A 25,019-nucleotide genomic window follows, 5' to 3' on the forward strand; every position below is an offset into this window, starting at 1 on the left:
TGAACACAATACTATTAGTGTGGCCTAACCAAAGTCTTTTGAAGCTGCAACATGACTTCCTGACTCTTGTACTCAATTGCCCTTCCAATAAAGGCAAGCACGCCATTCGCCGCCTTCACCATCCTATCTACTTGCATGTGCACTGTCAGGCAGATATGGACTTCAATCCCATGATCCCTCTGTACATCAATGCTGTCCATTAACTGTATACTTTCCCATATCATTTGATTTCCCAAAGTGCAACACCTCACACTTACCCAGATTAAATTCCATGTGCCATTTCTCCATCACCACCATCTCCGCTGCTTAATCTTGAACTAAACCCTTGGTAATCTGAACGTTACATCAATGTTCCTTTGGCTGTTCAGTAGTGCATTCTTCTGGTATTGTCTTAGGCTCTTCCATGTTAAAGATTCTAATCGATGTGTACTGATTTTGACTGCTCTCCTCAGCAAGATGTGAAATCATTGCAGTCAGAACAGAACAGATTCAGAAGGGTGGTTCCAGGAATGACAAACTTCTTCAAATCATTTAGACCGAGATCAATCGGCTCTTGATGATTCAGGGGATCAACTGTAGCTGGGGAGAAGACAGGAGAATGGGTTTCTCCTCCTCCCTCTAAGCTACCTTCCCCCCAGTCCCAGCCCCCTCCCATTTATCTCTCAGCCCCCTATGACCACCCCCTCTTTCCTGATGAAGGGCTTATGCTCGAAACGTCGATTCTCCTGTTCCTCGGATGCTACCTGACTGGCTATGCTTTTCCAGCACTTTTTGACCATGATCAAATGATGGAGCAGATTCAATGGGCAGAATGGTCTAATTCTGCTCCTATATCTTATGGTCTTCAGTGATGAGGATAAATTAAATAAATTGGGGCTATACTCCATAGTCAGAAGAAGACTGAGTGAAGATCTGATAGAGTTTTTAAAATGGCCCTCCCCCACGTCTCCACTCAGTTCATTCCAGACCCCAACTACCCACTGTGTGAAAATGCTTTTCCTCACACCATCCTTACTTTGTTTTGCACTTCACTTTAAATCCAAGCCCCTCTCGTTCTCCTTCTGTTTAAAAGCAGAAACAGACTCTCCCTTTTGACTCTGTCTAGACTCTGGCTTTGAAAACCTTTATCAAATTTCTTCCCAGCCGCTGTCTCTCCAGAGAGAGCAGTCCCAACATCTTCAATCTCTCCTCATCATGGAAGTCTCTCATTCCTGGAACCATTCTTGTAAATCGCTCTACACTCTCTCCAATAGACTCACACCTTTCCTGTAATGTGGTGCCCACTGCTGTATAAAACACTCCAGCTGAGGGCTAACAAGGGTCTTGTACAAGTTCAGCATCACCTCCTTGCTCTTGTTCTCTATGTCTCTCTTAATAAAGTTGAGAACATGTGTGCTTTATTAACTGCTCTACCCTCTTGTCCTGCCACCTTTAATGATCTGCACAAATTAACTATTCTCTTCTGCCTGCCCATGGTTCATATCCCTCCATTCCTTGCTTATTCATGTGCTTATCTAACATGCCCTCTGCTCTGCACCCCTGTAGAATTTACCCCGATCTTTATATTGATTTTCAATGTTCTTCTTATCAAAGTGCATCACTTCACAGTTCCCTGCATTGAACCTCATCTGTACCCATCCACTAAATTGTCCTTTTGGAGTTGCACACTGTCCTCCTCACAGTTTACAATCCTTCCAAGCTTCATTCCAAACTTTGAAACTGGCTGCTGCACACCAAGATCCAGATCATTGAGATAAATCAGGAAAAGCAAGAGGCCCAACACTGACCCCTGGGGAACTCCACTACAACCCTTCCTCCAACCCAAGAAATCACACCAATGCCTCTACTTCCTCAGGAGGCTAAGGAAATTCAGCATGTCCACTATGACTTTTACCAATTTTTTGAGATGCACCATCGAAAGCATCCTACCAGGATGTATCACAGTGTGGTGTGGCAACTGCTCTGCCCAGGACTGCAAGAAACTACAGAGAGCTGTGAACACAGCTCAGTCCATGACACAAACCAGCCTTCCTACCATTTATACTGCCCACTGCCTCGGTAAAGCATCAAAGACCCCTCCCACCCTGATTATACTCTCCCCCACCCTCTCCCATCTGGCAGAAGGTACAAAAGTTTGAAAACATGTACGAACAGATTCAAGAACAGTTTCTTCCCCGCTGTTATCAGACTTATGAATGGACCTCGCATATATTCGAGTTGATCTCTCTCTGCACCTTCTCTGTAACTGTAACGCTATTCTGCATTCTGTTCTATTACACTAATGTAGAACATAGAACAGCATAGCACAGTACAAGCCCTTCAGTCCACGATGTTGTGCCAAGCATTTATCTTAATCTAAGATCAATCTAACCTACACACATGCAGGTCCTTGGCCTCCTCCATCGCCAGACCATGGCAACATGACACCTGAAAGAAGAACGCCTCATCTTCTGCCTAGGAACCCTAAAACCACAAGGGATGAATGCAGATTTCTCTAGCTTCCTCATTTCCCCTCCCTCCACCTTATCTCAGTCCCAACCCTCGAACTCAGCACCACCTTCTTGACCTGCAATCTTCTTCCTGACCTCTTCGCCCCCACCCCCTCTCCGGCCTATCACCCTCACCTTAACCTCTTTCCACCTATCGCATTCCCAACGCCCCTCCCCCAAGTCCCTCCTCCCTACCTTTTATCTGAGCCTGCTTGGCACACTCTCATTCCTGAAGAAGGGCTTATGCCTGAAACGTCAATTCTCCTGCTCCTTGGATGCTGCCTGACCTGCTGCGCTTTTCCAGCAACACATTTTTCAGCTCTGATCTCCAGCATCTGCAGTCCTCACTTTCTCCTAGTTGATTTTAACCTACACATCCCTCAATTTACTGCCATCCATGTGCTTGTACAGCAGTCGCTTAAATATCGCTAATGTCTCTGACTCTATTACCACTGCTGGCAGTGCATTCCACACACCCACCACTCTCAATGTAAAGAACCTACCTCTGAAATCTCCCCAAACCTTCCTCCAATCACCTTAAAATTATGCCCCCTCATGTCAGCCATTTCTGCCTGGGGGAAAAGTCTCTGGCTATCTATTCTATCGATGCCTCTCATCACATTGTACAGCTCTATTAAATCACCCCTCTTCCTTCTTCTCTCCAGTTTGAAAAGCCAGAACTCACTCAACCTCTCTTCATAAGACAAACCCTCCAAACCAGGCAGCATCCTAGTAACTCTCCTCTGCAGCCTCTGTAAAGCATCTACATCCTTCCTATAATGAGGCGAACAGACCAGAACCTTGTCTAAACATGGTTTCATACAACTACAGCAAAACCTTGCGGCTTTTAAACTCAAAGGGCCTGCTTTTTTTCTGTGCTGTAGAACTCTTATAGAGACATTGTTCTGATGCTTGTGTTTCATGTCGATTATTTTCCAGCGTTCTCTGATCAACTATAAATCCTCGATGGTGATGCGATCTATCCATGAGCTGCTCGAGGACACATCCGGCCACACTAACATCGGAATTCCCAAGCACCTAAGTGAGAGCCGCCTGGGCTCTGTTCTGTCTTCCTCCTCAGACTCCGATGATATTGACGAGTTCCCCTTTATCCCGAAACCCCTGCAGCCTGAGCTTCTGTCCTGCCGGCTACCCCTACAGCAACTCCGGCGAGACCATTACCAGGCGTCGGTCGCGCAGAATGGACTGGGCCCAGCGGCTGGTGAGGAGGCAGTGTCTGAGCGGAGAGCCGCTCCCAGCCCCTCGCCCAGGAAAAGTAAAGAAGAGTTGGAGCAGAGCCAAGGTCGGAGGAAGGAGAATGGGGAGGCCAAACCGGAGGGTGCAACCAAAACCCGGCCAAAGGTATCGAGGAAGAGATCAACGGATGTCGAACCTCCTGAGTCCTCCTCGGATGAAGACTCTGAGGCTCAGAGGAAGCCCGGAACGCTGAAGCGTAGTCTACGGAAGGGAGTGAGCATTGACTCCCCGGATTCTCTGCGGGCGGAAGCGGCCTCTAGGAGGGGAGAGTTCCGCCGGGGCAGTTCCGCTGACTCCGCCCTGGCTCTGTTGGGTGCCCAGGAAGCAGGTGAGGGCACGGGCAAGGAGGAGGAGGAGGTGAGGACACGGGCGGAGGGGCCAGGCAGGCTAAAGAAGTCCATGTCCATGGAGCTGCCCAGGAGGAGCCCGAGCCCTGGAAGGCTGGATGACCTGGCGGCCCAGAGGCGTAAGGGAGCAGGCCCCCTGCAGGAGGACTACGCCCTGAAACTTGAGCTGATGAGGCAACGCCTCCTACGGGGCGGCTCCGTCGACAGCAAGATGAGCGGCCTGCGGGGCCCCCTGCTGGAGCACCTGGGAATCCCGGATGAGCCCAAGCCACGTTCCTCATCCCTGGAACGTCATTCCCTCCGTCCTCCGAGGCCAGAGAAGGCCGCCACCCAGGTAGGTAGGAGAGTACATGGTAGCGAAGGCAGGGGGAAGCTGCAAAAGGATGGGCAAAACCTTCACAAAATGGACCATAACATGGGAAAGTGTGACCCTGTCCATTTAGGCAGGAGGAAGAGAAAAACAAATTTAATTGAAATAGAGGAGTCTTGAACTAAGCAGTGCAGAGGGATCTGGTGTCCTAGTGCAGGAAACACAAACTGTTAATGTGCTGACACAGCAAGTGAACATACAGATGGATCTGGGTGTGCAGGTCCACAATTCCCTAAAGGTGGCCTCACAGGTGGCTAAGGTGATGAAGAAGGCAAATGGCATGTTTCCCTTCATTGGCCAAGGCATGGAGTACAAGAGTTGGCAACTATGTTGCAGTGATATTAAACCCTTGTTAGGCCGCATTTGGAGTGTTGTGTGCAGTTTTGGTCACCACACTCCCAGAAGGACGTGGAAGCTTTTGGAGAGGGTGCAGAGAATGTTCACCAGGATATTACCTGGTATCGAGGGCATTGGCCATGAGGAGAGGTTAAAAAGGCTAGGATTGTTTTCACTGGAAAGATGGCGGCTCAGAGGAGACCTGATTGAGGTCAACACAATTATGAGAGGCATAGATAGGGTGGATAGTCAGAGGTTTCTTCCTCCCAAGGTGAAAGTTTCAATTACAAGGCAGCACAGGTTCAAGGTTAGCGGAGAAAGCTTAAGTGAGATATAGGAGGGCAAGTCTTTCACACAGAGAGTGGTAGGAGCCTGGAACCCACTGCTAGAAGAGGCAGTGGAAGCAGGCACATTGGTGACATTTCAGAGGTATCTGGATGGTTACATGAATAGGGATAGAATAGAGGGATAGGGACCAAATAAAGGCAGAAGGTTTGTTTTACAGTTTAGTTAGGGCATGATGATCGGCACAGGCTTGGAGGGCCAAAGGGCCTGGTCCTGTGCTGTACTTCTCTTTTGCTCTTTTTTCTTTCAAATTGAATGATGTTGTTTATTGAAAGCAGGAGATTGCAATATTATAATGGCATCTATCTGATAATGTATATAAATAATCGATGTAACGTGTAGGGGTGTTCAGCTACAGTTATACAAGGTATTTGTGAGATCATATCTAGGGGTACAAAATACAATATATGTAAGAAAGAATATAATTGCATTTAGAACAATTCTATCGGAAGGATGTTGAGAAACTTGAAAGGATTCAGAAAAAACTTACAAGGATGTTGCCAGAGTTGGAGAATTTGAGCTATAGGGAGAGGCTGAATAGGCTGGAGCTGTTTTCCCTGGAGCGTCGAAGGCTGAGGGGTGAGCTCATAGAGGTTTAAAAAATCATGAGGGGTATGGATAGGATAATTAGACAAAGTCTCTTCCCTGGGGTGGGGGAATCCAGACCCAGAGGGCATAGGTTTAGGGAGAGAAGGGAAAGATATAAAAGAGACCTAAGGGGCAATAGAAGGTGGTACGTGTATGCAATGAGCTGCCAGAGGAATTGATGGAGGCTGGTACAATTACAGCATTTAAAAGGCATCTGAATGGGTATATGAATGGGAAGTGCTTAGAAGGATATGGGCCAAGTGCTGGCAAAAGGGACCAGATTAATTTCAGATATTAGCTTGGTATGGACGAGTTGGAGCAAAGGGTCTGTTTCCGTGCTGTACACCTGTGATTCCTACAGGTTATGTGCGGAGGTGGGGTGGAAGAGTTCTGAAGAGGGAAGGTTGAGCAGGTTCCTGAGACATACAATACTCTGAGGGGAAGGACAGGCTGATGTGGACAGGTTGTGGGAGAGATTAGTGCGAGGGGGCACAGTTTCAGAATACAGATTCCTCCATTTGAGATGGAGATGGGGCAGATTTCTTTTCTCTCGGGGGGCGCAGGAGGTGGTTAGCCTTTGGATAAAGTGGGTAGAAGGTCTATCATTGCTTTCCAGGGAGGAGTGGAGCTGCTCCACTGAATATGTAGAAGGCTGATTTCGACAGACCTCTGATGAACAAAAGAGTTGAGGGCTGTGACAGACAGAGAGGAAAATAACAGTAAGGCCAGAACCAGGTCAGCCCTGACCTTACTGAATGGCAAAGCCATTCATACAGAGATCAGGAAAAATGAAAGATGGAATAGTGTGGGAAAGTGTGAGATTATACACATTGGTAGAACAAAGTCAAAAATCACACGACACCGGCTAAGAGTCCAACATTGAAACCACAAGCTTTCAAAGCGCTGCTCCTTCCTCAGGCAGCTAGTGAGACAGAATATATCAGACACAGAATTTAAAGTAAAAGATCAGCGGCTCATACAACTTATGCGACTGTACTGAACCAACCTGGATGGTTATTAAGTCTTTAAACAGTTAGAATGGAAGTGCACGTTTCGATTGATTAATATGTAAATCCCAGAATTTCTTTCAGGTCACTGCCCAGAGATAACTTCAGGTTTTATCAGAATAAGGGAGACGTGACACCTCCATCACACTTTGCTAGGAAGAGTAAAAGCACTGACTATTTTTGAAATGGGTAAAGGCTTTGGAAATCTGAAGCACAAAGGCATTTGGGAATCCTAGTTAAGGATTCTCTTAAGATTCACATGCAGATTCATTTAGCAGTCAGGAAGGTAAATGCAATGTTAGCATTGATTTAAAGAGGGTTAGAATACAAGAGCTGAGATGTACTGCTCAGGCTGTGTAAGGCTCTGGTCAGACTGCTTTTGGAATATTGTTAGTAGTTTTGTTCCCTGTATCTAAGGAAGACTGTGCTGGCCTTGGAGGGGGATCCAGAAGAGGTTTACAAGAATGATCCCACAGACAAAGTGCTTGTCATATGAGGGGTGGTTGAGGACGCTGGGTCAGTAGTTGATGAAGTTTAGAAGGATGAGTGAGGTCTGATTGAAACTTACAGAATACTGAGAGGCCTGGATAGAGTGGCCGTGGGAAAATGTTTGCATTAGTAGGAGGGACTAGGACCCAAGGGGCACAGCCTCAGAGTGAAGGGACGACACTTTAGAACTGAGATGAGGAGGGATTTCTTCAGCTAGGGATGGGGGATCTGTGGAATTCATTGCTGCAGAGGGCTGTGGAGGCCAAGTCACTGAGTATATTTGAGACAGAGATAGATAGGGTCTTGGTTAGTAAGGAGATCAAAGGTTAGGGAGAGGAAGCAGGAGAATGGGGTTGAGAAACATATTAGCCATGATCGAATGGCAGAGCAGACTCAATGGGCTGAATGGCCTAATTATCTTGTGGTCTTAAACTGACCTTAGAGGATTTTAGTTTTGGAACTCTCTTTCTCCAATGGAGAGCATGTGGGAGAATCTGGAGCTAGGGGTCAGAGTTTAAACATCAGAGGTCACCCAGTCAAAACGGAGATGAGGAAACATTGTTTGCTTTCAGACGGTAGGAAGTCTTTGGAATTCCTGTCCTCAAAAGGCAGTGGGTTCAGAATCTTTAGATATTTTTAAGGCAAAGGGAGATAGATTTTTGATGGATGATTATCGGGGGATGGGGAGAGGTTCAGGTTAAAATCCAATTGTATTGAAGGGGTGTAGCGGTCTTGAAGAGCTGAGTGGTCTTTTCCTGTTCCTGATAGCTGTGTTTCTGTGTTCAGCCCAGGTTGGCCAGGGCAGTGTCGAGTGAGACGGCTCCTAGTGAGGAGCCCTCTGAAGGCCGTATCCTGAGGAAAAGTGCCTCATTCTCCCAAGGGGAGCCCACAATCCTGCACCGGCCCGTGGGAGCGCCGCTGGAAATTCCTGTCCCGCAGCCGGATTCCAGAGGCTACTCTGAGCCCTCCTTCCCACTGAAGGAGTCGCCCTCGCTCTCGGCGTTGACCGATCCTTCCAAGTACGACGGTTCAAGACCCCCGACGCCGGTCAGGTCCGCTATCAACAAAGAGCAGAGAGAGGCCACGCCTGATATGAAGATGGTGGAGGAGCCCAAGCCAGAGGTGGAGGGGCCCTGCAGGAAGACAATGATCGGAAAGACTGCAGTCATCACCCACAGCAACCTGACAGCTGACACGCCCACCCTCACCCCTTCCAGTCTCGCCTCCGAGCTGCCCCAGGCAGACGACCAACCCTTGATGACCACCACCATCCCAACCCCCACCTCCCGCGGAGAACGATTAAGCGTGGGACCAGCTGCTGGGGGCAAACTCCAAGCACCTGCCCCAGCAGCTCCCCTGGCAGTCAGGCCCCTCCCCATCCCAGAGCCACTGGATATTACCTCTGTGTCTGCTCAAGGGGCAACAGACGTGGTCAAGGCCTGGGATGGCTTGGACGAGAGCCCTAGTGATAGGGCCCCAGGCTTCCCACAGAACAGCCAGCCACCGGTGATCGCTCTGGCTCCTGGAGACGGTGTCAAGCCCCCTGTCCTGGTCCCCCAGCCAGATGGAGCACCCCTGGGACAGGGGGAGCAGGGTCAGCCCAGTCCAAACCAGAAGGCCGTCCCCGCCATCAAAGTCAAGTCATCCAGTATGGGCCAGTTCCTGAACATCGAGAATATCGATTCGGAGGAGATCTTTGAGGCCAAGTTTAAGAAGGCGAAACAGTCATCGTTGACCCGAAGTCTCAAACATCTGATGAGACCCAAATCTGAGGAGAAGTTGGGGCAACCAGCCCAGAAAGGGGACAACATTTACCGCCCGGGGGAACGCGGGGCACCTATACAAGTCCTGAAGGGGCAAGAGACTTCCCTCAGCTACAGTGAGGGCAAATCCAGGTCCAGGTCTGAGCAGAACATTCCAGAAGCTGCAAAGGAGCCCAGCTTCGTCAGGAAGCTGTCACTGAGGTTCAAAGGGGTGCCAGCAAAGGAGGAGAAGGTGAGGGATGAGTTGCCAGTTGGAGGTCGCAAGCATTCCTGGTCTTTTGGGAGAAGCAGTGGGAAGGACAGGAAGCCGGAGGAGGGGTCAAACTGGGAGAGCGGGAAACGGGAGCCCACCTCCCCCCTGAGTGAGTCTGACCCCCTCCACAAGGAACACAAGGACTCACCAGCCCTGGCCGTGAGGAGAAGAATCGAGTCAACAATCTCGGGCATCTCTCTGCGGTTCAGCCGGAGCCACTCAGAGGAGAGGGTGGAGGGTATCGCCTCAGAGCCCGGGGTCCCCGCTCTACAGGAGGTGAAGGAGGGCAAGCGGGGTCCCTTCCTGTCCCTACTGAGAAGATCCACCTCGGAGGCAGGGTCGCTGAAGAAGGTGGGCATCCCACAGAACCAGCTGGCAACGCAGACTCGCCCATCCTCAGAGTCACTGCAGTCAGACACCAGTGTGTCCTCCAAACAGGAGAAAGGTATGGAGAACTCCCTCAGATACCCACACTCTCCCTTTCTCAGCTTCCCCAGTCTTGTACAGCAAGAAACAGGCCTTTCGCACCAACTGGCCCAGGCTAGCTCTGAGGAAGGGTCATTGCACTCGAAACGTTAACTCGGTTTCTCTCTCCCCACAGATGCTGCTAGACCTGCTCAGTTTCTCCAGCAATTTGCCTGGTGTTAAATTGCGCCAGTTGAAGATTACAGTTTTTGTTTCAGGTTTCCAGCATCCACAGTTCTTTATCGTACAACACCGCACCCCCCGCAACAGTCCAGAAGCAGGGCCATTCGGCCCATCGAGTTAACTCTGACCCTCTGAAGACATCTCACCCAGACCCCAACCCCATTGCCTTAACCCTGCCTTTCCCATGGTTAACCCACCTAGCTTGCACATCGTTGGATGCTACAGGTAATTTTCCATGGCCAATCCACCTAACCTGCACGTCTTTGGGAAACCGGAGCACCCGTAAGAAACCCACACAGACATGGAGAGAATGTGCAAAATGCATAGCAACAGTTGCCTGAGTTTGGAATCGAACCTGTGTCCCTAGCCCTGTGAGGCAGCAGTGCTAACCACTGAACCACCACACCAGTCCTTTCTCTTGTGGCCCACACTTCAAGCTTGCAAGTTATCAGAGCAGAAGTAGGCCATTCAGCCCATCGAGTCTGCGATGAGTTCACAGCTGATCTGATAATTCCCAACTCCCATCAACATATCCATGTATTCTTTCCCTCCTCTTACACCAAAGTCTCCTCTCCCAATCCCAGTTCATGTCAAATTCTGGCTCCCCACCCCTAGCCCTCGCCTCGCTAACCTGCATGGGCTTCCGGTCCAGTATCAAGTTGCTTTTAAAAGTCCTAAATCCCAGTCTAGACCGCCTCTCCCTATCTCTGGTTGCTCCGGGATCTCTCTGTCCCTGCAGTTTGGCTCTTATTCACGACGGCTCTCATTTGTTCCACCAATGGTAGCGGTGAAGTCTCCAGCTTCCTGTGTACAAAGCTCTGGAAATCCCTCCCTCAGTCTCTCTCCAAGAGAGGGTGGTACAGCATTCCCTCTCTGTAAGTTTGTTCTCGTTTTGGGTCACTGACCCGTGCAGAAGAAGTGGCATTTTGTTGAAGCTTTTCAAATGCCCTCATCAGGACACTTCACAAGAATAGCAAATTAAAACATTTATGTGCTCTTTTAATGGTTTCCTTGACAAAGCTTTCGATGACATTTCCTCACGTCACCGAAATTTACTAATGTTTTGCGGGTGGGTTTAAACTAATTCAGCAGGGGGATGAGAACCTAAATTGTAGTTCGAGTATACAGGAGGTTGAGAGTAGTGAGGTTTGGAATAAAGTGGGTGAATTTGCAGCATGGATTAGTACCTGGGATTTCGATGTTGTGGTCATTTCGGAGACATGGATAGAACCAGGAACGGAATGGTTGTTGCAGATTCCGGGATTTAGATGTTTCAGTAAGAACAGAGAAGATGGTAAAAGAGGGGGTGGTGTTAGTCAAGGACAGTATTATGGTGGCAGAAAGGACATTTGAGGACTCCTCCACTGAGGTAGTTTGAACTGAGGTTAGAAACAGGAAAGGAGAAGTCACCCTGTTGGGAGTTTTCTATAGACCTCCGAACAGTTCCAGGGATGTAGAGGAAAGGAAAGCAAAGATGACTCTTGACAGGATTGAGAGTAACAGGGTAGTTGTAATGGAAGACTTTAATTTTCTGAATATTGACTGGTAACACTATAGTTCAAGTATTTTAGATGGGTCAGTTTTTGTCCAATATGTGCAGGAGGGTTTCCTGACACAGTATGTAGACAGGCCAACAAGAGGCGAGGCCAAAGGCAATTATGATGCGATTAGGCAAGATTTAGGCTGCAGAGGATGGGGAAGGAAACTGCAGGGGGGGCACAATTGAAATGTGGAGCTTATTCAAGGAACAGCTACTGCGGGTCCTTGATAAGTATGTATCTATCAGGCAGGGAGGAAGTGGTCGAGCGAGAGAGCTGTGGTTTACTAAAAATGTTGAAGCTCTTGTCATAAGGAAGAAGAAGGCTTATGTTAGGTTGAGACATGAAGGCCCAGTTAGGGCACTTGAGAGTTACAAGTTAGCCAGGAAAGACCTAAACACAGAGGTAAGAAGAGCCAGGACTGGACATGAAAAGTTGTTGGCGGATAGGATCAAGGAAAACCCTAATACTTTCTATAGATATATCAGGAATAAAAGAATGTCTAGAGTTAGATTAGGGCCAATCAAGGATAGTAATGGGGAATAGTGCATGGAGTCAGTCGAGATAGGGGAAGGGCTAAATGAATATTTTTCGCCAATATTCACACTAGAAAAAGACAATGTTGTTGAGGAGAATACTGAGATAGTCTATTAGACTAGACAGGATTGAGGTTCACAATTCTGGAAAGTGTGAAAATAGATAAGTCCCCTGGGCCAGATGGGATTTATTCAGAATTCTCTGGGAAGCCAAGGAGGAGACTGCAAACCTTTGATCTTTATATCATCATTGTCTACAGGAATAGTGCCAGAAGACTGGAGGATAGCAAATGTTGTTCCCTTGTTCAAGAAGGGGAGTAGAGACGACCCTGGTAATTATAGACCAGTGAACCTTACGTCAGCGACTAGATTAGATGGAATTGTGGTTGACAAAGAGGAGGTTTTAGCAATTTTGGAAGATCTGAAAATAGATAAGACCCCTGGGCTGAAAAGGATTTATCCTCGGATTCTCTGGGAAGCCAGGGAGGAGATTGCAGAGCATTTGGTTTCGATCTTTATGTCATCATTGTCAATAGGAGTAGTGCCAGAAGACTTGAGAATAGCAAATGTTGTTCACTTGTTCACAAGCATCTGTTTTGGGACCACTTCTGTTTGTCATTTTTATAAATGACTTAGACACAGGCATAGGTGGATGGATTAGTAAATTTGAGACGACACTAAAGTCGGTGGAGTAGTGGACAGTTTGGAAGAATGTTACAGGTTGCAGGGGTCTTGGATAAACTGCAGAATTGGGCTGAGAGGTGGCAAATGGACTTCAATGCAGCTAAATGTGAGGTGATTCACTTTGGGAAGAATAACAGGAAGGCAGAGTACTAGGTCAATGGAAAGATTCTTGGTAGTGTGGGTGTGCAGAGGGATCTTGGAGTCCATGTACATAGATCCCTAAAAGATGCCACCCAGGTTGATAGTCCTGTTAAGAAGGCAAACGGTGTGTTAGGTTTCATTCATAGAGGGATTGAGTTCTGGAGCCATTATGTCATGCTGCAACAGTACAAAATGCTAATGCAGCCACATTTGGAATTGTGTAAGTTCTGGTCGCCATATTTCGGGAAGGATGTGGAAGCATTGGAAAAGGTGCAGAGATTTACCAAGATGTTGCCTGGTCTGGAGGGAAGGTCTTATGAGGAAAGGCTGAGAGACTTGGCTCTGTTCTCATTGGAAAGAAGAAGGCTAAGGGGGATTTGATAGAGACATACAAGATGATCAGAGGATTAGATAGGGTAGACAGTGAAAGTCTTTTTCCTAGGATGATGATGTCAGCTTGTACAAAGGGGCATAACTACAAATTTAGGGGTGATAGATTTAAGACAGACATCAGAGGCAGGTTCTTTACGTAGAGTGGTAAGGGCGTGCAATGCCCTACCTGCTAATGTAATCAACTCAGCCACATTTGGGAGATTTAAACAATCCTTAGATAAGCACATGGATGATGATGGGATAGTGTGGGGGAATGAGCTGAGAATAGTTCATAAGTCGGCACAACATCGAGGGCCGAAGGGTCGGTTCTGCGCTATATTGTTCCATGTTCTATGTTTAAGAAAGGGAATCGGGACAACCCTGGTAATTATAGGCCAGTGAGCCTTACTTCGGTTGTGGATAAAGTATTGGAAAAAGTTATAAGAAATAGGATTTATAATTTATCTGAAAAGGAATAATTTGATTAGGGATAGTCAACATGGTTTTGTGAAGGGTAGGTCGTGCCTCACTAACCTTATTGAGTTCTTTGAGAAGATAACAAAACAGATGGATGAAGGTAAAGCAGTTGATACGATGTATATGGACTTCAGTAAGGCATTTGATAAGGTTCCACACAGTAAGCTATTGCATAAAATAGAGAGATTTGGGATTGAAGGTGATTTAATGGTTTGGATCAGAAATTGGGTTGATGGGAAATGTTCATCCTGCAGCTCAGTTACCAGTAGTGTATCGCAAGGATCTGTGTTAGGGCCACTGCTGTTTGTCATTTTTATAAATGATCCTGATATGGGTGGAGAAGGATGGGTTAGTACGTTTGCATATGACACTAAGGTAAGCAGAGTTGTGGATAGTGCTGAAGGGTGTTGTAGGTTACAGAGGAACATAGATAAGATGCAGAGTTGGGCTGAGAAGTTGCAAATGGAGTTTAATGCGGAAAACTGTGAGGTTGTTCACTTTGGAAGAAATAACAGGAATGCAGGGTACAGGGCTAACGATAAAATTCTTGGCTGTGTAGATGAACAGAGAGATCTTAGTGTCCAGGTGCATAAATCCCTGAAATTTGCCATCCAGGTTGATAGGGTTGTGAGCTGAAAATGTATTGCTGGAAAAGCACAGTAGGCCAGGCAGCATCCAAGGAGCAGGAGAATCGACGGTTCGGGCATGAGCCCTTCTTCAGGAATTTTCTAGGAGAAAGTGAGGACTGCAGATGCTGGAGTTCAGAGCTGAAAATGCCCGAAATGTCGATTCTCTTGCTCCTTGAATGCTGCCTGACCTGCTGCGCTATTCCAGCAACACATTTTCAGCTCTGATCTCCAGCATCTGCAGTCCTCACTTTCTCCTGATAGGGTTGTGAAGAAAGCCATATGGTGTGTTGGCATTTATTGGTAGGATGAATTGAGTTTCAGAGCAGCGAGGTAATGCTTCAGCTGTATAAGACTCTGGTGCGGCCGCATCTGGAGTATTATGTGCAGTTCTGGTCACCGCATTATAGGAAAGATCTGGAAGCTTTGGAAAGGGTTCAGAGGAGATTTACTAGGATGTCATCTGGTACGAAGGAGGTTCTTACGAGGTAAGTCTGAGGGACTTGAGGCTGTTGGAGAGAAGGAGGTTGAGAGGTGACTTAATTGAGATGTATAAGATAATCAGAGGGTTAGATAGGGTGGACAGTGAGAGCCTTTCTCCTCGGATGGTGAAGGCTAACATGAGGGGACATAGCTTTAAATTGAGGGGTGATAGATATAGGACAGATATTAGGGGTAGTTTCTTCACTCAGAGAGTCGTAGAGGCATGGAATGGCCTGCCAGCAACAGTAGAGACTTGCTGAAGTAAAGGGCATTTAAATGGGCATTGGACATACATATGAATAATAATGGACCAGTGTAGGTTAGATGGGCATCAGATTCTTTTCACAGGCGCAACATCGAGGACCGAAGGCTGTAACGTTCTATGTTCTAACTACTGACTCAGTCTGCACGTTTACCTTGAAAGAACTCCCAAGTTGAGTGTTGATTTTTATTTATTTGTTTTTTGTGTGAGGGGGTCACTGGCCAGGCCAACATTTATTGCCTGTCCCTGCTTGCCCAGAGAGTAGTTAAGTCAGCCACTTTACTGTGGGTCTGGAGTCACATGTAGTCTAGTAGCAGCCGTCATCTAGCCCACATCTTCAACAGACGAGCTACACCAGCAGCTGCCTTCTCCACAACTCCACGGTCCTGTTCTGGAGAGAGACGCCTAAAATTGGTGACATACCACAGGGACTCACCAAATAAACAGAGTGACCACAAGAGCTGGTCAGTGGCTGGGAATCCTACAGCGAGTAACTTACTCCAAAGCCTGTCCACTATTTACAAGGCACAAGTCAGGAGTGTAATGGAATACTCCCCACTTGCCTGGATGGGTGCAGCTCCAACAACACTCAAGATTGACAACATCCAGGACAAAGCAGCCCACTTGATTGGCCTTGATGGGCACCATATCTACATGCATCCACTCCCTCCACCATTCAGACAAGTGGGGAGAATTCCATTACCCTCCTGACTTGTGCCTTGTAGATGGTGGACAAGCTTTGAGGAGTCAGGAGGTGAGTTACCCTCTACAGGATTCCTAGTCTCTGACCTGCTCTTGTCACCAGTGTTTATGTGGTGAGTCCAGTTCAGTTTCTGGTTAATAGTAAGCCCCAGGATTATGACAGTGGGGGATTCACCACTGAATGTCATTGTTTTGAGTGGATGTTGCCAACGATGGGCAAATATTATGTAGCAATGCAGCCAGCAGTGACAGAGTTCCACCAAAGACAAGGGGTGGTTTTAAGAGTAAGTTTATTTTAAAAACTTGTCTTTAATTGTCTGCAGCATCTGCTCATGGTGAGCGAAGGTCACAGTGGGAACGCTGGGGGTTCCTGCGAATGAGGAGAGACAAGGCGATATCACAACCCAATATCTCCCTGGCTGTGGCATCTGAGGAAGCTTCAATGCTCTATCACAGAAGTGCTTCAGGTAGGAGAGAGGGAGCTTTATGCTGTATCTAACCCCGTGCTGTTCCTATCCTGGGAGTGTTTGATGGGGATAGTGTAGAGGGAGCTTCACCCTGTATCTAATCTCATGCTGTCCTTGTCCTGGCAGTGTTTGATGAGGGACAGTGTAGATGAGCTTGAATCTCTGACTAACCCCGTGCTGTCTCTATCTTGGGAGTGTTTGATGGGGGCAATGTGGTGGGAGCTTTATTCTGTATCTAACCTCTGTTCCTGTCCTGAGAACTCTATTTTTAGTTCCAGGACGTTGCATTGGGGTGTATGTGTCTATGTGAGTATGGGTGTTTTATGCCGTGGGTATGTGGATGGGAGTGTGAGGATCTGTGAGTGAGTGTGCATGTGTGTGTCCATCCTTGAAGTTGGGGGGGGGGGGTAGGAGGTGGTGTGGAGGGGGAAGAGTTGTGTAGATTGGAAATGTTCAAGTTAGTTTCTACAGGAATTTTGAGTTGTTTTATGTGTATGTTTTGCATTTGTGTTTGCTTTTTGTGTGTTTGTGTTTTGTGTAATGGCTTGTTCTAACAGAACTTCATTCAAACTTGACAAGATTTGATTTGGTTCATCTTCACAGATTTCCCTCCTGTCTTCCATGTTAAACTTAAAGACCAGGTGCTGCTTGAAGATGATTCCTTGACTCTCTGTAGTTTACCAGCAGGAAGCCCCACTCCCACTGTCATCTGGTCAAAAGGTCAGTAATTATTCATTCCTGTGACCATCCCATACTTCTGTAAATGGCAGCCCTGACGCCCCCACCCCATCACTGTACAGTTGCACTCCCTTTCTCTGACCTATCTCCACAATACACAACTTTGTTTGGAAGAACATTGAAAATAAATATAAAATGGGGAGTACAATTACAAACAGGGTGCAAGAGCAGAGGGAGCTGGGGGTTCATATGCACAGATTATTGAAGGATAGGGCAATTAATAAAGCACATGGCGTCCTCAACTTTATTAATAGGGACATGGTGTACAAGAGCAAGGAGATGATGTTAAACTATTGTTAGACTTCAGCTGGAGTATGTTATACAGTTGTGGGCACCACATTATCAGAAAGATAAGTGTATTGGAGAGAGTGCAGAGCGATTTACAAGAATGGTTCCAGGAATGAGAAACCTCTGTAATAAGGAGAGATTGAGGAAGTTGGGAGTGTTCTTCGAGAGAAGGTGGCTGAGAGGAGATCGGATAGAGGTTTTCAACATCATGAATGGGGACTAATTAGAGAGTGATCGGGAGAAACTGTTCCTGTTTGTAAAAGGAGCAAGAATTGGAGGGGCATAGAATTAAAGTGATGTGAGCACAAAAAGGTTTCTCACTCAGTGAGTATTAACAATGTGGAAGGCACTGCCTGGGAAAGGGGGGGGGAGGCAGGTTCAGTTGAAGGTTTCCAGAGGGGCATTGGATGGTTATTTGGATGGAAGTTGTAAGCAGGAAGATAGGCATTAGGGGAAAAAAGTGGGTGGAGGTTGGATGGGCTGAATGGCCTCTTGCTGTGCTTTAATAATTCTGGGATACCTACTGTTTCTCCTGGGTTTTCCTTCCAGACCAACAGCCTCTTGTCTCTGATGACCGGGTTTTGATCGTCTCCTGTCCTGATGGCCGCCAACTCGTCACCATCACAAAGACCTCACGAAAGGACATTGGCGTGTACGAGTGCTCAGCCACCAACCCACTGGGTTCAGCCCACAGCTCCTGCACTGTCTCCCTCGCTCGTAAGTCACCACCTGGGAAGGACTATCAGACCAACGGGAATAGTCCCCTGCTCTGACAGTCTGAGGAAACTGGGCTGTAAGGCAGGGATATTCCAGAATAAATGTTCCCGTCAAGTTGGGCTGTTATTTTCTCCTGCCCTATGGCTCCAGATAATGTTCTGGGGGACCTGGGTTCGAATCCTGCCACAGCAGATGGTGGCATTTCAATTCAATGAATATCTGGAATTAAGAATCTAATAATGATCATGAATCCATTGTCAATACACCCGACTGGGTCACTAATGTCCTTTAGGGACGGAAACTACCATCCTTACCTGGTCTGGCCTATACATGACTCCAGACCTACAGCAATGTGGTTGACTCACAACTGCCCTCTGGGCAATTAGGGATGGGCAATAAATGCTGGCCTAGCCAGAGATGCTCTCATCCTGTGAAACAATAACAAAAGAGACCCACAGTAATGTGGCTAATTTGTAACTGCCCCCTAAGTAATAAATGCAGGCGTAGCCAGTGATGCCTGCATCCTGTGGACAAATTTATAAAAACCAAGCAAGCCGGATACCTGACTGTTCACAGTAACTTCCACAAGAAACTGTTAATCTGTTTCTTCCTAGTGATATTGGCTAAGGAGTAAATACCAGCCAGGCCTCCAGGTCCTGTTCTTAGTTAAACAGGTAACCCGAGACCTATCAAGAGGCACCTTGGTTTAGATTAGATTAGATTAGATTAGATTAGATTAGATTACAGTGTGGAAACAAGCCCTTCGGCCCAACATGTCCACACCGACCCGCCGAAGCGCAACCCACCCATACCCCTACATTTACCCCTTACCTAACACTACGGACAATTTAGCATGGCCAATTCACCTGACCTGCACATCTTTGGACTGTGGGAGGAAACCGAAGCACCCGGAGGAAACCCACGCAGACACGGGGAGAATGTGCAAACTCCACACAGTCAGTCGCTTGAGGCGGGAATTGAACCCGGGTCTCAGGCGCTGTGAGGCAGCAGTGCTAACCACTGTGCCACCATGCCGCCCAACAAAGTTTAATAACTCAACAAAAGGAAACTCGCACTTCTGACCATGTGGCAAAGCCTCAATGCTGCAGTCTTGCACCCCCTCAAGCCTGGACTCTGTGCAGTGGCTGTGCGTGTCCTCCTGTCTCAGAGCCGAGAGCACTACATGCTGAGGCCCAGCAGCAGCAGCCCCCTCACCGTATGCGCAGACCCTCTGATGTGAACAGAGCCCCACCGCAAGTCACCCAGTTCTCCCCCTCTTCCCCCACAGGGCTCCCCGGGAGGCCAGGACCCCCCGAAATCCCTCAGATGTACAAGAACACAGCACTCATCCTGTGGAAACCTGCCGATACACTGGGCCCTTGCACCTACACGTTGGAGCGGAAACGTTCTGGTAAGGATTCCATCCAGTTGGTACGGGGTTGGGAGGGAGAAGGGGTGGGGGAGGGAAAGGGGTGAGAGAGAGGAAGGTGGCTGGTTTTTGTTTCCTGTACCAACCCTCAGCATTAGCCAATACCAAGAGTACTTTACCTGTCCACTCACCTTTACTGGGTTTTGTCTTTAAACCATTGGAAAGGGTAAAAGGGCACACAGAGAGAGCCTCAATCTACTTTATCTTCAAATTCCTACTTTCCCAGTTTTGTGTCGAATGTTGTCTCTACTTCTGTCGCCATGGTGTCTCCCATCTCCCTGCCCCAGCTCTCCACCCCAATGTAACCCGCTCACCTGCTGCCTCTACACTTGGCTGGTCCCTCAGTCTCCAGGGAGAAAATGAGGACTGCATTTCTGATGAAGAGCTTATGCCCGAAACATCGACTCTGCTGCTCCTCAGTTGCTGCCTGATTGGCCGTGCTTTTCCAGTGCCACATTTTTTGACCCATCAGTCTCCAGCTCAACACTGCATATTCTCATCCTCTGTAAACATGGACAGTTCACTTCTGAACCTACACAGAGTCTCACTCACTCACTCAGCTCCCAGTCCTATAAATCCGCATCCCCATCAGACATAAGAACAGCACTAGGTGAAAGTGAGGACTGCAGATGCTGGAGATCAGAGTCAAAGAGTGTGGTGCTGGAAAAGCACAGCTAGGAACAGCAGTAGACCATTCAGTCCATCAAGTCTGCTCCACCATTCAATGAGATCGTATCTGATTTGACAATCCTCATCTCCACTTTTGCCTTAGTGCGATCACCCTTTGATATCCTTACTGATGACAAGACAATGAACAGCTGAAATAGGCCATTCAATCCATCGAGTCTATTTTACCTCCCTCCAGGGCCCCACCCTCTCTTTGTGTAACCTTCTGCAGTCTCAGCCATTCTGAGTCCCTTCAATCTTCTGACTCTAGCCACTTGCAGTTTTCCAGTTTCTGACTCACTGAAACAAACACAAAATGCTGGAGAAACTCAGCAGGTCTGGTAGCATCTGTGGAGAAAGAGCAGAGTTAACATTTTGGGTCCAGTATCACCCTCCTTTGGAGAGGGTTTTCTTCACCATTAATCCCACACTGAGACCTGAAACTCCAGAATTCCCTCCATACTTTCCTCAGCCTTTCTCTCTCTTCCTCAAAAGCTCCATCATTGGCCCAGCTCTCACTCACCTGTCCTCATATATGAAGGATGATCACCCTGTGAAGTGCCTGAGGGATGATGATAAAGGTGCTATGTAAATGCAAATCATATGTTTAACAAAAACAATTGATTTCCGGTGACAGGAGAGGACAGCTGGAAGGTTATCTCCGCTGGAATCACTGACTGTTTCTTCAATGCTACTGAGTTAACAAGTGGGACCCTCAGGTTTCGAGTGGCTTGTGTTAACAAGGCTGGTCAAGGCCCCTACAGTCCAATTTCAGAGAGGATTGTTATAGAGGAGGAGAAACCAGGTATGTAGGATCATTGTGTGAGCTCTCATGAAAGATACACAGGTGACAGGTCCATTGCTGCTCAACCCCGAAATCCCATAATTCACCTGTCTGGCTTGGATTGAGATTGGGTTGGTTTCGGGGGAGATTGGTTTGGGTTGAAGTAGGTTAGGTGGGATTGGGCTGAATAGACCTGGATTAGGTTGGGTTGAGGATTGGACTGTATTGGGATTGATCTGAGTTGGGATTGGATTGTGTTGAATTGGATATGGATCTGGTCGGATTGAGATTGGGATTGGGTTTGATTGGGATTAGAATGGGATTGAGATTTCATTGAGATTGGAATTATGATTGGATTGGGATTATGTTAGAATTAGGATTGGATTGAGAGAGAGATGGGATTGGGACTGAATTGGGATAGGGATTAGAATTAGAATGGGATTGAGATTTCATGAGGATTGGACTGAGTTAGGATTGAGTTAGGTTTGATGGAGCTGGTTTGGATTGTGTTGGTGATGGTGGATATCCTGTCATCTGGTGAGGGCAGCTATCCCGGGTGCGGGATTGTCCTACATTTCATTTCAGAAACATTTCCCTCATGCAGATTAGTCTGATTGCAATGGAATCACCCTACACCAGTAAACAGCAATGATGCTAAAATCTTTGTCACTGCTAAGGTCATTGCCCAAGATTGACCTGGATTCTAAAATCACCCACTTTGTTTTCAATTCCCTTCATGTCCACTTCCTCCCTATCTCTGCAATCTCCTCCACAGCCCTCAAGATCCTTCTCTGACCCTTTAACTCCAGCCTCTGAAATGTCCCCGTTTTAATCCCATATTATTGCTGACTGAGACTTCAGCTTCCATGATCCAAAACTCTGGAAATTTCTCCCTAAATTTCTTAGCCTCTCTCTCAATCTCCTCCTTTTGATGTTCCCAAACTTACATATTTATCAATGTTAGGCTGTTAAACGGTGTTGCACGATGCTCAGAGATCATTACCTCCTTACTCGTGGCATCAACAGCATTAAAACAGGCTTTGGTTACAATGCTCACTATGGCTGATCTGAGAATCCTCACCTCCAATGTTCTGTCTTTTCCACATAACCCTTCCTTTGCTGTAGCCAGGATGTCTTTGAGGATTGTGTTCTTGTGACCTTTCTGACCAGAGTGCTTCTTATCAGGTCATCCAATCGGGTTAACATTCCCAGCAAGACCACCTACTTGCTCTCACATCCTTTTAGCTCTTTGTGGGTGTGGGTATGGGTGTATGTGGTCAGTCTTTGGTTAGAATTGCTGTCCCTTCATGGCTCTCTCCTCCTACCCTTGAAGTTTTGAGATCAGTGCATTATCCCATCTCACAACTGATTACACTTTAACCTGGTCATAAACTTACAAAATAGTCACTAAAACACAAAGACTTTCCGATATGATCGACACACATAAATTTAATATCTCCTTCCGTCACTCTGAGTCTCCTTATGATAGGCAGCTTTTCTGAGGAGGAGCCTTGAGGAAGTTCGATTGCAGTCACTGTATGTATGCTGTTGTAGCAAAGAGATCAGAATCTGGACAAGAGCCGGTTTTCAGCTTGGCCAAGGGCACTGAGACCAACAGTTGTACTTGAGTGGAGCGCCTGACTGGCCAGGCCTAGTCCTAACTGAACCCGGTGGTGGGCAGCACTCTGGCCTCTCAGTCACTGGTATGTGGGTTTAGCCCCACCCTCGGGATGTGTATGTATGTGTCTGTGTGCATGCACTTCTGTCCATGTCCCAGATGGAGTCTTGCTGTGCTGACAGATCTAAGGTGCTGTCTTTTAGATAGCACTGTCGGACTGAGGCCCCATCTGATCCCTAGAGAGGCTGTAAGAACACAATTGCCCCATTTGGAGGATGCGGGTCAATATTTAAACTCCAAAGTTCACCAACTCCAGTTATTATCCCACAACAGTCTGTGTCTGCACTGGGTGTAATTTAGTTGTTGTGATCCTGATGACTATACATGGAGACTAGAGAATGTATCCTTAATCGTAAGGTTCTGTCTTTGTTGTGTTTTTTTAATCCCCATTGCCTCTGCACAGGGTGTTACTCAGAAGTTCACAATGTGTCTCTAATTCTGAATCTTTTGTCTTTTTGTTACAGAGCAACAGTCCCTGGCTGCTCTAAGCATCCCCTCTGTGCCAGTCTATCCAGCTGAAGTGACACCAGCCCAAGTGCCAGGACCCTCACCCATTACCCCCCAATCGACATCCACATTGACAGTGACCCCAACCTCCTCAAAGTTCACTCCTGTCCCAACAACAACCCCTACCCCAAAGACAGTGACCCCTGCCCCAAAGACAATGACCCCTGCCCCAACAGCGACCCCTCCCCCAAAGATAGTGAGCCCTGCCCCAACAGTGACCCCTACCCCAAAGACAGTGACCCCTGCCCCAACAGCGATCCCCACCCCAAAGACAGTGACCCCTGCCCCAACTGCGATCTCCATCCCAAAGACAATGACCCTTACACCAATAGTGACCCCTGCCCCAACAGTGACATCTACCCCTAAGACAGTGACCCCTGCCCCAACAAAGGTCATGCCTGTGGCCACCTCCCCTGTCATTCCATCGGTCTCCCCATTGGCAGCTGCTACCTTACCCATCTCTCCAGCATCATTCCCCTCTTCTCCAGCTCGAGAGGCTGCCACACCCCAGAGCGTCTCTCCCGTGGGATCGGACTCTGCAGCAACTCCCACCAGGCTCTCCCCCAGCTCCCGACTGGCTGATGGTTCCACCATGGGACTGAGGCCAGGTGTCCCCCAGAAACCCTACACGTTCATGGAGGAGAAGGCCAGGTAAGGTTTCAGGAGGTGGTGCTGACACCTCCGCAACAACACGGTGCATTGGTGTAGCAACTTGGCATTGGGTCATGATGCCTCCTAGTACTTGGCAGCTGCACTTTCCAGTAAAGTTCTGATGCCTAAGCTGACAGAGGAAAAATGAGGAGAGGTTTGCTCAAAGCAGGTAGCTCTGAAGGAGCCTGCGGACAAACGGAAGAGAAGTGGAGGGGGTTAGTGAGGAAATGGCAGAGTTCAGGGATCATAGCAGCTAACTGGGGAGGGGGATAGAGAGTTCAGCCAGGTGGAGGATAGTGAGGGGGTGGACACTGGAACCACAGTGAGTGGTTAAGGCCAATCTTACTCAGGGCTACGTTCAGCTGAGGGAGCCTCAGTTTGAAATTTCACCCAAAGGAGGATGTCGTGGGGAACTGCCCCCCTTTAGCAGTGTCTCAATAACCCTTCCATTTCTTCACGAGTTCAGAACATCTTCAAATTTATGATGTTGAGAGGAAGAGCTGCTCTGTAATAGGGTGATAGTTGTGCTGTCACTGGGACAGGAGCAGAGAGCTCCTGTTTATTGTCCCGAGGGCGTGGGTTCAAGTCCTACTGTGGCAACTGGTGAGATTTTAATTTGATAAAGTCCTGGATTTGGTCTAACTGAGACCATGTAACCAATGCTGGAAAAACCAAACCCATCTGGGTCACTAATGTTCTTCAGAGAGGGGGCGCAGCTGGAGGCTGGAAGAACACTGCAAGCCTGGCAGCATCAGGAGGTGGAGAAATTAATGTTTTGGGTAAAGTCCTTACCTGGTCTGGCCTACGTGTGACTCCAGGCCCACAGTAATATGACTCTCACACACTGGTCTACCCAGTGATACCCAGATCTGAGGAGGGAGGGAATGGGAAACAGGTTTATTCTCCAACCCTCTTTCAACCATGTTGTGGTTCTGTTCGCCGAGCTGGGAATTTGTGTTGCAAACGTTTCATCCCCTGTCTAGGTGACATCCTCAGTGCTTGTGAAGCGCTTCTGTGATGTTTCCTCCGGCATTTATAGTGGTTTGTCTCTGCCGCTTCCGGTTGTCAGTTCCAGCTGTCCGCTGCAGTGGCCGGTATATTGGGTCCAGGTCGATGTATTTGTTGATAGAATCAGTGGATGAGTGCCATGCCTCTAGGAATTCCCTGGCTGTAATAAGTACTTAGTAGCCACACAAGCAACATGAGTTCGACTGGGACAACACTACTATTATAGGACAAGCCAAACAGAGAACAGCCAGGGAATTCCTAGAGGCATGGCACTCAGCCACAGATTCTATCAACAAACACCTCAACCTGGACCAATATACCGGCCACTGCAGCGGACAGCTCGAACTGACAACCAGAAGCGGCAGAGACAAAC

The 25,019-nt window shown here is 47.8% G+C and overlaps 1 protein-coding gene across 1 annotated transcript; it reads left to right on the plus strand.

Moving 5' to 3' along the window:
• Positions 1 to 3,431: 3,431 nt before the first annotated feature.
• LOC122551833 (striated muscle-specific serine/threonine-protein kinase-like) lies at positions 3,432 to 23,669 on the plus strand. The gene is made up of 9 exons (XM_043694348.1): positions 3,432 to 4,427; positions 8,015 to 9,689; positions 16,037 to 16,180; positions 16,784 to 16,900; positions 17,756 to 17,923; positions 19,212 to 19,334; positions 20,656 to 20,823; positions 22,945 to 23,139; positions 23,260 to 23,669. Exons 1-9 carry the CDS (start codon positions 3,456 to 3,458, stop codon positions 23,640 to 23,642), a joined length of 3,945 nt encoding a protein of 1,314 aa, XP_043550283.1. The 5' UTR covers positions 3,432 to 3,455; the 3' UTR covers positions 23,643 to 23,669.
• Positions 23,670 to 25,019: the final 1,350 nt, after the last annotated feature.

Source organism: Chiloscyllium plagiosum, chromosome 7, assembly GCF_004010195.1.
Source record: "Chiloscyllium plagiosum isolate BGI_BamShark_2017 chromosome 7, ASM401019v2, whole genome shotgun sequence".
Lineage (NCBI taxonomy): Eukaryota > Metazoa > Chordata > Chondrichthyes > Orectolobiformes > Hemiscylliidae > Chiloscyllium > Chiloscyllium plagiosum.

What these genes read in the sequence shown, in the direction of transcription:
- LOC122551833 (XM_043694348.1), top strand. Translation starts at nt 3,456, where the DNA reads ATGGTGATGCGATCTATCCATGAGCTGCTCGAGGACACATCCGGCCAC. An exon ending in CAGAGAAGGCCGCCACCCAG is followed by an intron (nt 4,428 to 8,014) that starts GTAGGTAGGAGA and finishes TTCTGTGTTCAG; the next exon opens with CCCAGGTTGGCCAGGGCAGT. An exon ending in GTTGGAGCGGAAACGTTCTG is followed by an intron (nt 19,335 to 20,655) that starts GTAAGGATTCCA and finishes TTCCGGTGACAG; the next exon opens with GAGAGGACAGCTGGAAGGTT.